Below are 15,008 nucleotides of genomic sequence, written 5' to 3'. Positions count from 1 at the left end.
AACATGCAAACTCCACACAGAAACGCCAACTGAGCCGAGGCTCGAACCAGCGACCTTCTTGCTGTGAGGCGACAGCACTATCTACTGCGCCACTGCTTTGCCCCACTTTTTGTCCTGTCTTTTTTAAAGACAACTGATCGTAGCAGTTGTGTTTCCAGGCAAGGTTGCTTTGTGCCAGGGAACAGGAGCGCGCATGCTTTTTTAACAGTCGCACACATCAAATTACATGTGCGCGCGAGTGATCATCCTCTCATTCAGTATTCACCTCTTTACTTTTGCTTTGTGCGAACGCTATTTTTGTCTGTCGTGCTGCTTTTCGATTCTAAGATGACATTTGCATGAATATTGAGCCATCTTTATTGTTCAACTTTTAATAAAACTATCATCTAAAATGATCTTAAACCAGCCAAAGTGGCTAGTGGAGGTAGTCTGTCTAACCAGCCACAACTAAAATCTACCCGCATTTGGCGGGTTGGCGGGTGTTAATGTAAAGCCCTGGCTGTTTGACATTAAGTAATTAAAAAATAAAAATATTTCAGGACTATATGTACTCTAAGTATTTATGTGCATATCTGTATGCTGTATATGAACCTGGACCGCAAAACCATTTACATTATTTATATTTAGATGTAAATTATGATATAATGTATATGATACAAATTATATGTAAATTTACACACACACACACACACACACACACACATTATATATATATATATACTATTGTAAAGCAAAATTTTATTATGGATGCATTTAATTATGATTTACTTTTTATCTATATTTTTGACCCATGCAAAGTACTGTGGTCCAGGGTCTCTCACTCACACACTTAAACACATGCAAAAACATTTAACTTTTAATTTGATCTGATTTTAGAATTCCATAAAAAAAATAAAAATTAAGAGAATTGAAGAATCACAAAAAAACTGATTTTGAAATCTACTATAGATGACTTTTAAGGCCCTATCATACACCACGCGCAATTAAGTGCAAAATGTGTATGGGGCGACTTGTTGCTATTTTCAGACCTGCACAACCCTAATTTTCACGTTTTGCACCACGTTGTTTAAATAGCAAAACTATTTGCACCACTTTGTGGACTCATGGGTGTTCCGGTCTAAAAAAGAGGTGTGTTCTGGTGCATTGTTGGTACATTGCAATGAATATATCGAAACTGAAAATAGAACTAGACTGTGAAAGAAATAGAAACAGACTGTGCTGTTGAGCAAATGAAAGCTGGTCTAAAGTCCAGCGCAGAGCGCATATTTATGTGCTTATGAAGGTCCAAAACGCTTACACATTGCTTAATACACACAGGATGTACAGCAATACACAAAAATCTATACATATAAAAGAAAAATAAAGGAATCAAATGTTACAAAAGTATTACTTTCTACATAAATATAAAAACCTCCATGCCTTCCTCATGTCCAGGGGCTTTTTTATTGTATTAATATTTATATTGAAATCTTTCATTTAGATTTGTCCTCCTGGACATATTTGACCACACATTGTTATTATTGTTCATTTATTCGTTTGCTTGAAATTAGAACTAAATTTAGAAACAGCTTTGATACAAATCTTTTCTCTTAACAAATGAAATTAAATATGTAGACTAATTGATGTCTTTAGTGGAGTGCACACAACACTGTTTCCTAATCTATTAAAGTAAAGGAGTAAAGAGTAAAAGTGAAGAGAAAATAAAGAGGTTGAATGGAGGAGTTTTGTTCTTTATCCTCATGCTGCAGATGGTCTGTTTAGCAGTTTTTTTGCTAGTGAAGCATTCAGTTTTTCTACTTACAAAATTTGCCATTTAAATAGCAAATGCACCATGGCACGACGCAACTGACTCTTAGGGTGCTTTCACACCTACACTTTTGTTTCGGAACGTATCTCGTTTGCCCAGTTAGCGCGGTTTGTTTGGCATATGTGAACAGGGCAATCACGCTCTGTTCCGCGCCAAAGTAATCCCTCCAAGATCGCTTGAATGAGGTGGTCTCGGCTCGATTGAAACGAACCCTGGAGCGGTTCGATTGCAGTGAGAAAGCGATCCGATCCGAGCGCGGTTATATCACTATGTTTTATGGATATGTAATAGGCTTAGGGCTATATGAAGAGAGAATTATGAGCATGGCGGGAAGTTTCGCGAGTCTCCGGATGCCCGCAAACGAGTAATGATCTCCCGGTAATCTTGCATCTATGCAAGCCTATTGCAAATAGGCATCGTCGCGCACCCTTCTCACCCCTCCCCACCGCGTCCCTCCTCAGACATGTCGCGCACCCGCACCCTGTCAATCACCACCAAACCACCACCTCTTCTGACAGCTTAGCGGGACGCTGCAAAATAAACCCTGACACTCTGACCAATGTAAGGAGAGTTTACTCGCACGTGACTTGTTTTAGCTCTTTTGGTCCGTTTAGAAACTTTGCAGTGTGAAAGTGAACCACTCCAAGAGCAAAGAGCAACAATGTTACAATTGTAATCTCTGTTTCGGAACAACTGAATCGATTCACAGGTGCGAAAGCACCCTTAAAAGGAATGAGAGATGATACTCTGATTGGTTTAATGCATGTTATGCTCAAAACACACCCATAACTCATTAAGACAATAAGAACAACCCTGTTAGACCATGCACTGTGGTGCAAACCGTATTTTTCCATCCTTAAAATAGAAAAAAAAAATTTATTTGGATGCGACGTGTATACTTACATCATTAAAATAGAGCCCTTAGTGTTAAAATTCTATTTATGGTAAGTGAGCTGTATATGACAGCATGACAGTACAGGTAATCAAAGTATAAAATCTCTGTAAAACCTATAAAAACCTCAAACCTCATCATTGCTTGTGGTTGTGACAAATAAATTACACACTTTAACCTTAAAATCCCCGCTGAAAGCATTTTATGCAGTCTTGTTGAGGATTAGTCATGGGAGCGCTGTACTGAGACTGATGTTCGTGTCATTTGAGGAAAATGCAGCAGTGCTCAGTTTCACATTATGTGACTCATCAGGTTCCACAAAGAGTCATAAATTTTAAGTAATTGCTAGATGTCTGTTTTTGCTTATGCTTAAATATCATTTAACTGACATTTCTAGATGTTTTGATTTTAAAAAAGGGCTAGATAAGAGTAAATTGTCTGTCATGTACAAACACTGACTTTACATGGCAATTTTAACTATGAAGCTGTCATAAGGACCACCAAAAACGACACCCAGCTTATAAACAATGCAACCCTCTAATGTTTTTTTTTTTACTGACAAGATGCATTCAAAGCAATTCTCTGCTCACAAGACATTCTCAAATGCATCCAAGTGTCACACTGAAGTTGGTTTCAAAATTACCCAGTGTGGCATTCAGACAACTACAAATAAGGACACTGATTAATCAACATACTGAGTAATCAACATTACTTCCAATTAATCAATTTCATCACAAATGTGTCACATTAATCATCTGAGCTGTGAGGGAGAATTAGCAAGAGCTGCAACTGTAAATTGCCCATTGTATCACATCCACCCATTCGCGCTATGGGAATTATCTATATACCCTTGGCTTTGGAAAAACAAAAAGGTGTACTCAAGCATGGTCATGCATTATTATAAACAATGCTTACTGCCACGGAAAACACATGTGACACCAGGGTCTGATGTACAATGCCTATGCTGAGATGTATGGTGTGTACACTAGAAAAACTGTCACATAAAACTGTGACTCCAGTAATGACACTGTGCATTAATGTTGTGTACTGTATGGTGTATTGTATGGTGTTCACAGACTTGCTGATACATTTCATGCAATTTTAAACATGAACTAATTTTAAACTTGAAAGATATACAGCAAATGTATCATTTACAGTAAGCTAAATCCATTATCAATGTAAAATAACACAAAATTATTAAACATGATACAGCATATGATTCTGTTATTTATCCAATTATTTAACTTTTTAAACTATAGCACTTGACTAGACATAGACTTGACAATAACAGAGTTGAATATTTTCAACAATTTATACAGTTGAAGTCAGAATTGTTAGCCCCCCTTTGAATTTTTCTTTCTTTTAAAAACATTTTCCAAATTATGTTTAACAGGGCAAGGAAATTTTCATAGTATGTCTGATAATAATGTTTCTTCTGGAGAAAGTCTCATTTGTTTTTATTTCAGCTAGAATAAAAGCAGTTTTTAATTTTTTATTAAACATTTTAAGGTCAAAATTCTTAGCCCCTTTAAATTATATTTTTTTCAATAGTCTACAGAACAAACCATTATTATACAATAACTTGCCTAATTATTACACTTACCTGCCTAGTTAACCTAATTAACCTAGTTAAGCCTTTAAATGTCACTTTAAGCTGTATAGAAGTGTCTTGAAAAATATCTAGTAAAAAATTATTTACTGTCATCATGGCAAAGATAAAAGAAATCAGTTATTAGAAATTAGTTATTAAAACTATTTTGCTTAGAAATGTGTTGAAAAAATGTTCTCTCCCTTAAACAGGCGGGGTTAGGTTAAGATGCTAACCTAAAACCATATTTGATATGGCAGGTTAAAAACATAATTTCACGTTTTAGTAAATGGGAAATTCATTGAAATATCACAATAACAGAGTCGGAATATAATTTCTAATTGGAGCATGATCAATACTTTGTAAAAATTTTGAGAGAAGAATAAAGACATGCCATAATGTTATCAATAGTTTCCTGAAAGAGGAACTGAAATCACTTGAAGCAAGTTGAATGTTTTTTTTTTTTTTCTATCAGTACTTCTTATGCCGTATTATCATCTCCATATTATCATCTATGTAAATGTATGTAAATGTTTTGTAGGGACAAACATGAAATAACCTTTTTATAACTGAAATGAACAATACTACAGATACTACAAATACATTTTTTTATATTTAAAGTTGAGTGGAAAATAAAAATAACTATCTACTTGGCTGATATTGCTAGGAACTATACTCATTTTGGTGTAATAGTCAAGAAGCGCTGCTGCTGTGCTTGCACCAGAGGGTGCCTGAAATCCATGGAGACATGAGAGATGTGTCTATCGCATATCCATCAGATGACACAACAGATTTAGTATGATTTGATGCGTTCAACCAACTAGCCAACCTTTTCCATCCAGGGATCCATGGTTATAAAGTATAAAAACGTATTTAATATTCCACTGTATTTGTGATAAACTTAATACAGCCTCTGTGAGCTTTAATTTTCATGTGAAAAAATTCACTATATGAATTAACTGAACCTACTAACGTAACAATAAAACCATTAATGATTTTTAAAACTTTTTCTACATTTCTACATTTCCTTTATCATGACAGCCCTAAAAAAACTTCATCCTGCATTATTTCTGCTAGTTACCTAAGTCAGGAGTCACTGCACATGTATAGTCTTGGACACTGTATTAATGCCTGTCAACAGGCAACATTAAAAATTCCAAGAACAAATCTAACATGCTGAGAACAGAATGTTCAAAACAAAATTACTCAGCGAGGGATAAAAACACCTAATAGTCCAGGTCATCTGTGCTGCATATTAAAGACCAATCAAACAGATTCTAAGAAGGACTGATTCAACAAGTCATCTGCAAAAACACAGTGAGGTGAGAAACGGGTTTGCCACAATGAGCCATTACTGGAAATTTAGTAGCACTTACATGTCTCTGTAATTGATGACTGTATCGACGATGGCATTCATCTGTTTGGTGAGTTTGGGTGGATTTGGAGAGAGTTTCTCTGCTGGAGGGCGACCTCTCCTTTTCTTGGCCTTGTCTCCATCCTCACGCCTCACGTCTTTGTCCACATGTCTCCTGCGCTTGCGCCTCTTTAGCCGTATTTCCTCCTCAATTTCCTCCAGATTACCATCTTCTATAGCCTGAAAAAAAGTTAAACAGTTAAATGGTTAATTCACCCAAAAAAAGAAATCAAATTTCTCACCCTTATATCATTCAAAATCCATAAGAACATTAAGAATCTTCAGAACACAAATAAAGATATTTTAGATTAAATCTGAGAGTTCCCTCATTCTCCATAGACAGCAATGATACAGAGATGTTCAAAATCCAGGAAAAAAAAAACAACAACAAATTTGTTTGCAAATGTCTTCTGTATCAGATCAGGATCATCATATATATATTTTTTTATTTAATGACAAGTCAGCGATAATTAAAAATAAATACAACACAAACCAGATAGATTAGATATGATTTTAAATGCTAAGACATAATAAAACATTCTAAAACCTTTCATGGTAAAACTTTGCTGAATATCTCTTTAGCTGAGTTTACTTCATAAAAAAGCCTTCAGCAGTCATTAAAGCTGGACAATCCAATAAAATATGTTTTCTAGTCAGAGGAATGATGCAGTATGAGACCAGGGTGTGCATTTACAGGCAATATGATGCTTGTGTGTTGCACTGCGGACACTAGAAAAAATAGACCCCCCCCCCCACACATTTCCGTGTTTCTTAACCAGCGGAAGTTGTCATAGTTTGGTAAACATAGACAACAGTTAATATTATATTTACACTTTTTTTGGCATTCTAGTTTGCTCCATAAGAAAAATAAATGGGCCCAATTGTTTTTTTTCCGTAACTTTTAATAAAAGGGGAAAACAAATGTTTGAGACTGATAACAGCGGCCAGAAGAGAGAACAATGTTAATTTTATGTACTGTTTGGGCTATAGACACTACATTAGAAATTGCATCAGCCTTAACTGTGTATTATATATGCAGTTGAAGTCAGAATTATTAGCCCTCTTTTTATTTTTCCCCCCAATTTCTGTTTAACAAAGAGAAGATAATAGAGAAACATAATAGTTTTAATAACTCATCTCTAATAACTAATTTATTTGATCTTTGCCATGATAACAGTAAATAATATTTGACTAGATATTTTCAAGACACTTCTATACAGCTTAAAGTGACATTTAAAAGCTTAACTAGATTGTCAACTAAGCAGGTTAGGGTAATTATGCAAGTTATTGTATAACGATGGTTTGTTCTGTAGACTATTTTTTTTAAATTAGCTTTAAGGGGCTAATAATTTTGACCTCAAAATGGTTTTTAAAAAATTAAAAACTGCTTTTATTCTAGCCAAAATAAAACAAATAAACCTTTCCCCAGAAGCAAAAAATATTATTAGACATACTATGAAAACGTCCTTGCTCTGTTAAACATCATTTAGGAAATATTTAAACAAGAACAAATAAATCAAAAGGGGGCTAATAATTCTGACTTCAACTGTATATATAAAAATTGGATGCAAAGATGATATATTACAAAGTACAGCTTTATTCATTTAAATAAATATTTAAAATCTAAGTATGAAAAGATTTAAGATGTTGATGACCATTAAAATGCATTATCACTTCTTGCTGAATATTTGGTCTATATGTATTTTATTTCCCTTAGTAAACATGCACCCTGACAAGCTGAAAAGTGAGAGAACATATAAGTGAATATAGTCATATTTAAAGTTCTTAAAGCCACTTAAGTGACATGTTTTGACAATGCTTTTTCTTCCTTTTTCCAAACCTTTCTAGATGTTCTCTGAATGTCTTATGCCTAGTTTAGACTGCGTGATTATAGCCCGATTTTAGCTCGCCGACAGGTTTTGAGAAATCGCCGACTAATGCCTGAAATCACAGGCAAATTGGTGCTCGTGCACGTGAGTGCCAATCACACAGTATGAACTATCAAAGATGCGATCTGAGAGAATCGCCGATGCTTGTGAGATATTTGGCATGCTAAATATCTGGAGCTGTCGGCGATTCAAATCATGCCGTGTGAATTGAGTTTTGACTGAAAATAACATCAGCCATCACCTACAGCCAATGAGAGAGCAGCTTTCACTTGTGTGTGCAGGTGTGTATACCTGCTGCAGGCCAGCGGGAGGCTGGGGGAGAAGTTAAAAGCGCTCATTTTCGGTTTATTTGGACCCACGAAATGAAGGAAAAACTAGTGGAGGTTTGACAGGACTCAGGCGCAACCTTGTCTGTTTGACGTTTCATACAGAAAGAAATTAGTTTATTATCAACGTTGAAGAGAAATGGCTAATTTCCTTTAAACCCAGGTGAGCAAACATGTACATGTTCTACCCCATTAAAGGCTTTTTCTAATTATGTAGTTAATAACAAAAGATATACGACGTGTTTTTGGCTGTGAGACGTAGTTTGGACGAACTTGTCGGCGATTCTTCCTATAGTAAAGTCATGCAATGTGAAAGTCCCTGTCGCCGATCCATCTTGCAGTGTAAACAAAGCAGCGAAAAAATGCTAGCCCAGATAGTCATGCAGTGTGAAAACATCTGTGACACGATTACTTTGAAAATCATGCAGTCTGAACTCGGCATTCGGACCATTGCTGTCTATGCAGTATGAGGGAGCATGGGGAATTATGATTGAAAGGTAAGCTAGATTGATTTGATTTGCTAGACCAAATGTGAACTCAGATGTAGGTGGTTATTTTTATTCTATATGTGATCCACCAAAGTTAGTATAGCTTTTAGGGCTAAATGCTTTTCATCAAAATCTTTTCAACTCCATGCTGAATGACATATATGCCAAACAGAAAAGAAATTGCCATCTGTGTGATTCTGCAAATGCAAATTTCACTGATTGGCCTACTATGTACGACTTGTACCACTGATTTGAGGACTTCACCAACTCATCATACAGTATGCATCTACGAAAGCCACCTTCGTTTGCATAAACTATATCTAGAAACGAAAGAACCAACAGAGAGTCTGACTATGGGCTCTGATTATGGAGCTGTTTGGACTTTCATCAGTCTCACAATCTAACATGATTGAGTTCAGCATTTGTTCAGAGCTGCTCTTAATTAAATCCATCTGTCCGGCATCTCCTCTCCATCTCACCCTTCCTTTTTGTTCCACAGATGGATACAAAGGAATTCTCTCAACTTTCAGACTCATCCGAACACACATTTGGCATGAATATTTATAGAGAATGAGTCATTCGTCTTCAGTAGAAGTACTGTATGGTCCACTGCATTTCTGCTGTTGGGTTTAGCCTAACGCCTGCTTTCATTGTAAAGCAGGAGTATACAAGTGATCCCGCTGGGGAAGGTCAGCACAGTGCGACTTCAAATCTCCTAGATGTCCAACAGCATTTGTAATATCACTACTGAATAAGCAAGACCTTGGTGAAACCCACAGTAAATTCGATGTCTTCCAGAGATGAATCCACTCTCTTTGAACAGCAGGAAACATATTTGTCTTTTTTGTTATTTGTTCTTCTGTAACATTTGTTGATAAATTCAAAAGGTTAGTTTTATAATATGGAAGACCTGAACCTCCAGGCAAAGTAAAATCAACACACCAGTTATGCAGCTGAGCCAGAATTCTCATTTGAGCCTAATGTGAGCCAGAAATAAACAATGCGCAAACAAACAGTCCTTAAAGAGTGTTTTGCTGCCGAAATCAAATTTGCATATAAAAGTAAATTAATGTGAGACTTTCAGAGGTGCAAATAATATTTTGACCATGGCCCTCTTTGACATCATGTTTTGAATTAATTCTGTTATTAAATCAATGAGCAAAACAAATCAGGTTAACAAGTTAGCACTTGACAATGCGGGCTAATTTAAATGTAATTGTCCTGTTTTCAATAGACACTTTGGTGTTATACATTCAGCCTACAGCTATTTGTTCTAAAACTGTTTAACATAAAAGCTTTTTTCCAGGTAAATATATTTCTAAAGAAGCTGTTGATATAAAGAGAACATTTTTTTTAAACAAACAAATAAACCAAACCAAAATCTGAAGAAAACAAAATGCTAGGGGTAATAGCAATAGAATGAACTACTAAAATGTATTAAAGAGCCCCTATTGTGCATTATTAAATGTCATATTTTGGGGTCTGCAACAGGCTGATATGCATGCAATATCAAAAACATGTAATTGCCTTATAATATGCATTTATTTGCACCTTATTATCCTGACTCCCATATGATTTGTTCAGCAATTCATTTGTAACAAACCCTCCTTTACGTGACGCTAATCTGAGGTGATTGGTCTGATGACTCTGTTTGTTGTGATTGGTTGGAAAGAAACGCCCACAACAGCTCATTAATATTGTTGAAGTAGCTAGAGTGCAAAGTATACAGTGGGTGTGAGCTTATGCAGAAAATAATTAATGTAGTTAAACACAAACATATTGCTCTTTTCTTAGCCATAAACTGTAAAGAAGTCAGTGATTTTAAAAGTCGGTACAATCTACAGTGAAAAACTGTTAAATGATTAACTGCTCATTTATGTACAAAATACGGAAAATAGCTGTAACAGATCTAACCTTTGTTTTCGAGAAACTAATCAGAGTGTCAGAAATCTCATCACACAAACTCATTCACTAGTCCCTAAATTAGTCAATCAGTTTAGTCCACTGGACAGAGTGAATGACCACAAACAAGTGAATGATGAACACCTGCTGTTAACAAGCACAATCACTGAAGGAAAGAACAAGAATTAAAACTACAGACACAGCCTCACATCAAACCAACTGAATTAAAACAGAGCATTTAACAACTTCATTAAATAACAGCATTCTCTCATATCTGAAGAATATTTGATAATTAACAGAGGTTTATATTTTTATTGAAAATATTTCATTGGACCTCACCATCATGGAGATCAGAGGCTGCTTTAGTTGGGCTCTTAAACCTTTTCTCTTCTATCTTAATGTTTCTTTGGCTGTTATAACTGAGCTTCTGAAACTCATCAGTTATAGCAAGAAAGGCAATGAGAAACTCTATTGTGTGTACTTAATTGTTACAGATAGAATTTCTAGTATTTTATAAGTCAAGCTATAGAAAACAGTTTTATTTATTTTTTTTATTTTTTGTATATGTCACAGCTTCTCATGGAGATTCAACAAACAATTATGAAGGAACTGATAAGAAACTAAAATTTAATTAGTGTTATGCACAAAACCTTGAGATCTCCAGATGCACATTATGACACATTGACATCAAGAATCAGGATTTGAACCTCAACCATGGCTGCTGGAAAAAAAGCTGCATAATATATTCATGCTGCAATGCATGCTGGGTGCCAGCGTAGTTCAAAACTCCCAGCATGCATTGCAGCATGACTATTTTATGCAGCTTAAAGTTCTTACAATCTCTTTATTTTCCTTTATTTTACGATGATTTGGGAGATAATATTTTAGTAGAGTGTTTTGTATTGTTCAGGGTTGTTTTTATATGATTTTTATGTGTGTGTGTGTGTGTGTCACCATTGTTGAGATTCAAAGACTAATTATTGATGTCTGTGTGTTTTTAAGTTATGCCATATATCAAACTATTTCGTTGTGAATGATGTATTTAGACCTGTTAAACAGTCATTGGCTGCTGTAGGTTAAGTAGTTTCATTTGCATGTGGTATTCATTTCTCACTTATGATTAACAATATTTTCAATGAGTGCTCAAGTGGGTGAGGGTGGTTTTAATATCGTAGTAAATCTTATCAGACTTATTATTGATTTTTTTGGCCTTTCATGCTATACAAATAGTGCAATTAACACAATTATTTTAGAAGCAAAATTAAATCTGGTGTCAGAACAAATAGTTGAAGAGCACAACTAAAACAGCCTCTGTCCTCCATCATGGTGACTTCAAATGAACAACAAAAATTTCATTAGGAGCTTTTGTTCACGTGACAGAAATAAAGTCAAAGGTCAGTAATAAGTGAAGCTCCTGAGGTTTGTGGAGTTGTTTAAATATCTCTGCTGAGATTTTGAGAAATTACATTAATATTGTGTATTTTTCTTTTTTATAATGACAATTTTTTTATTTAGAGTTTTATTTTCAGTTGATTTCATCTTTGGTTTTGGCTGTAGTTTGTGTTTTTCTTTCCTTCAGTGATTCTGCTTGTTAACAGTTGTTCATCAATAATTCTCAATCCTCCTTTAATTAGACACTTAATTATCTCATTAACTTCATCACTGTCTGAGTGTTCAGCCCTCTGTAGTGAGGACACTAGTGAGGATTTTGTTCTGGGATTTGAGGGGTTAAATGTGTTTGATAAAAAATACAGACTGGAATGTATTTTTAACAGAAATAATCTGTAAACTGAATTTACAAATGTAAAAAACAGTAGATTACTGGCAACCAAAGCTGCCGGTATTTTACTGTAAATTAAAGATGAAGAAAAAACAGCAAAATACTGCAAAACGTTTTTGTGTCACCATAGTGGAGTCTGAGATGAACTAAGAGTAATTGATTTTATGCTGCATCTTCTTTTGTTTAAAGGTAACTGTGTAGCTACTGATGCAGTGACACATTAGTGCATTGAAAGACTTTACGTTTTTAAGCACTAAGCTAAGTTTTTGAACATTGTTTTAGTTCATGAAATATGTTTTTTTTTTTTTTCGTAAATTTGAACAGTTCTATAAACTTCTGTATTTTTTACGGAAAAATTGTGGCAACCACAGCTGCTGGTATTTTTCTGTAAATTTAACAGATCTTAACCCAAGTAATAACAATGGCATACAGTCATTTAGTATTAATCCACACAGTGGGTGAAGTTGAACTATTTTGAAAACTAACCGTGGCACGTGTGTAAGGAGAGCTGATGGTGGACATAGCAAGGACAAACCCCAGGGAATTGAGTTCAGAAATGCGTTTAAATCGGTAAAGAAAGCAACACACATTGTATTATCAATGTTTTACATGTGATATGCAAACATAAAGAGTTAACCAGATACAGCACAAGCTGTGCAGAGCGATTACAAGTTACAACACACAATTAAATACATATTTTGCAAACTACAGAAAATGAGGCAACCATTTCAACCACACTTATGCCGAGTTCAGACTGCATGATTTTCAAAGTAGTTGTCACAGATGTTTTTACACTGCATGACTATCTGGGCTACCGTTTTGTCGCTACTTTGTTTACACTGCAAGATGGATCGGCGACAGGGGCTTTCACATTGCATGACTTTACAATAGGACAACTTCATCAGACAACTTCGTCCAAACTACGTCTCACAGCCAAAAACACGTAGTTTATCTTTTGTTATTAACAACATAACGAGAAAGAAGCCTTTAATGGGGTAAAAATTGCGTCTTTGATTGTTCCCACTGTATGATTGTCACTCACACGAGCACCAATTTTGTGATTTCAAGCATTTGTCAGCAATTTCTCAAAACATGTCGCCGAGTCAAAATCGGGGCTAAAATCATGCAGTCTGAACTCGGCATCAAATGTTGTGATCTGGAGGAAGATGAAACGGGTCCATGAACTGTGTACTGACAAAGTCATATACATCAATAGTATTTCCTGATCCTTCTTTCCTGCATTGCAGGCAAAGTTATTGTATTATTAAAAATGACAGAAACAAACATAACGCAAGGCAACCTACTTACTCTGATATTTTTGTGAGCATAAACTTTAACCATTTATATCCCACAGCACCGCATCTCAAATGATCACTGATCGATCATCTTCACATCATGATCAATACCTCCCCCGGCTAGTGTTTGAAGGGAAAGGCAAGTTCATGATTTACCAGATCCAGCATGTCATATTTGGCTATGTCTCGTATTGATGTTGATATGAACAGCAAAAAAACATTCTAACAGAAGACAATTTATTTATTTTATTTTTTATACACTTATTTTTGAAGAATAAATACAGTGCACTTTCAGATTTAAACCTCAGCTGGATGTTTTCATCTACTTAGAGCTGTGGTACAGCCTGCATAGAAGATCATTTAAAAAAAATTTTGGATCATTGTCTTGCTGAAAAGTCCACCCTGGTTTAATTTTCATCATCTGGTGATGCAGGTGTTGAGACTAAAGCAGTTATTATTCATTTACACTGACAAGGGACAGGGCTGCTTTTTTAACAACTGAATAAGGGATTTCAGCTGCTGTCTGAGCTTTCACTGCCTTTCTACACCTCCATTTATTCATGTGTTCGATATTTTATGCTGTATCATTTCATTTTATTACACATAACTGAATTTCTAAACAAATTCCTTAATTTAATCTGCTGTAAATAAGCAGTTAAATTAGTGTGGGGAACACTTCTTCATTACAGCTTCTGCCTTGATGAACTCCTAATTTACTAATTAATAGTTGCGAAGAATAAATTATTTTAAAGTATATCATTACAATGATATACATTTTTACAATGTTTGTAATATTAAAAAAGACTGTAATTTTGATAAAATAAACAGCCTTTCCACAGTTTGTCTCACCAACCCTAAACTTTTGATCGATAGCATACATTTATCCCATTAAAGTTTACACTTATGCACTCAAAAAATATATAAATAAACATTATGCATGTTTTTTAGCACCACATCGATTCTGTGCATTATGCATCAGGTCAGAGCAGAGGGTACACATCATCCTTTTAAATCCTGAGCTGGAGCTCTCAAATAATAGACCCCTGGCTGAGATCCTGGGTTCAAATACTGGCTGTCTACAGGGACGCCTCTGGCTGTATTTTAGTAACGCTGAGCCAATAATGAATAACCTCTCCCCCCTCACCTCAACCGTTGTCATGGTGAGGTCGCACCTGTGGGTACCAAACTAATCTGAGGGAAAGAGCTCAGCAGCTCCTGTGAAAGGAAGAGTACTCTTGATAGTGCAAGGACAGGTTTCAATGTCATAGGCCGTAATGGGTTGTCCAAACAGGACAGAGGAATATATATGGATATTTGTACATTTCAATATGTTTCATTTGATTTCTCTGTATTTATTCATTTTTAAAAGCAGTTTCTTATGCTCACCATGGCTTATATCATTTAATAAAAAATACAGTAAAATCGATATATTGTGAAATATTATTACAATTTAAAATAGGTATTTTTTGTAATTATTTAAGTTTCAAATACAATAGCTCCAGTCACATTATCCTTAAATAATATTTTATGTATGTGCATATTTTAATATGTTAATTTGATGCTCAAAAATAATTACTAATATTATTACTCTTGAATACATTTGTATTGTTTAATATTTGGAAATTGT

The 15,008-nt window shown here is 35.0% G+C and overlaps 2 protein-coding genes across 5 annotated transcripts in view; both read right to left on the bottom strand.

Annotated features, from left to right (window-relative positions):
- dmrt1 (doublesex and mab-3 related transcription factor 1) overlaps nt 1-15,008 on the bottom strand; it is a 346,340-nt gene that overhangs the window by 61,644 nt on the left and 269,688 nt on the right. The window lies entirely within an intron of this gene.
- Nucleotides 1-15,008, bottom strand: part of smarca2 (SWI/SNF related BAF chromatin remodeling complex subunit ATPase 2) — a 111,245-nt gene that overhangs the window by 17,612 nt on the left and 78,625 nt on the right. For all 4 annotated transcript variants that reach the window (NM_001044775.2, XM_073949888.1, XM_073949889.1 and 1 more), the window contains 1 exon segment: nt 5,664-5,881. In NM_001044775.2, the coding sequence (NP_001038240.1) occupies nt 5,664-5,881 (218 nt within the window).

Source organism: Danio rerio, chromosome 5, assembly GCF_049306965.1.
Source record: "Danio rerio strain Tuebingen ecotype United States chromosome 5, GRCz12tu, whole genome shotgun sequence".
NCBI classification, from domain to species: domain Eukaryota; kingdom Metazoa; phylum Chordata; class Actinopteri; order Cypriniformes; family Danionidae; genus Danio; species Danio rerio.
Note: the sequence above shows the minus strand (reverse complement) of the source record. Positions and strands in the feature narration are given on the sequence as shown.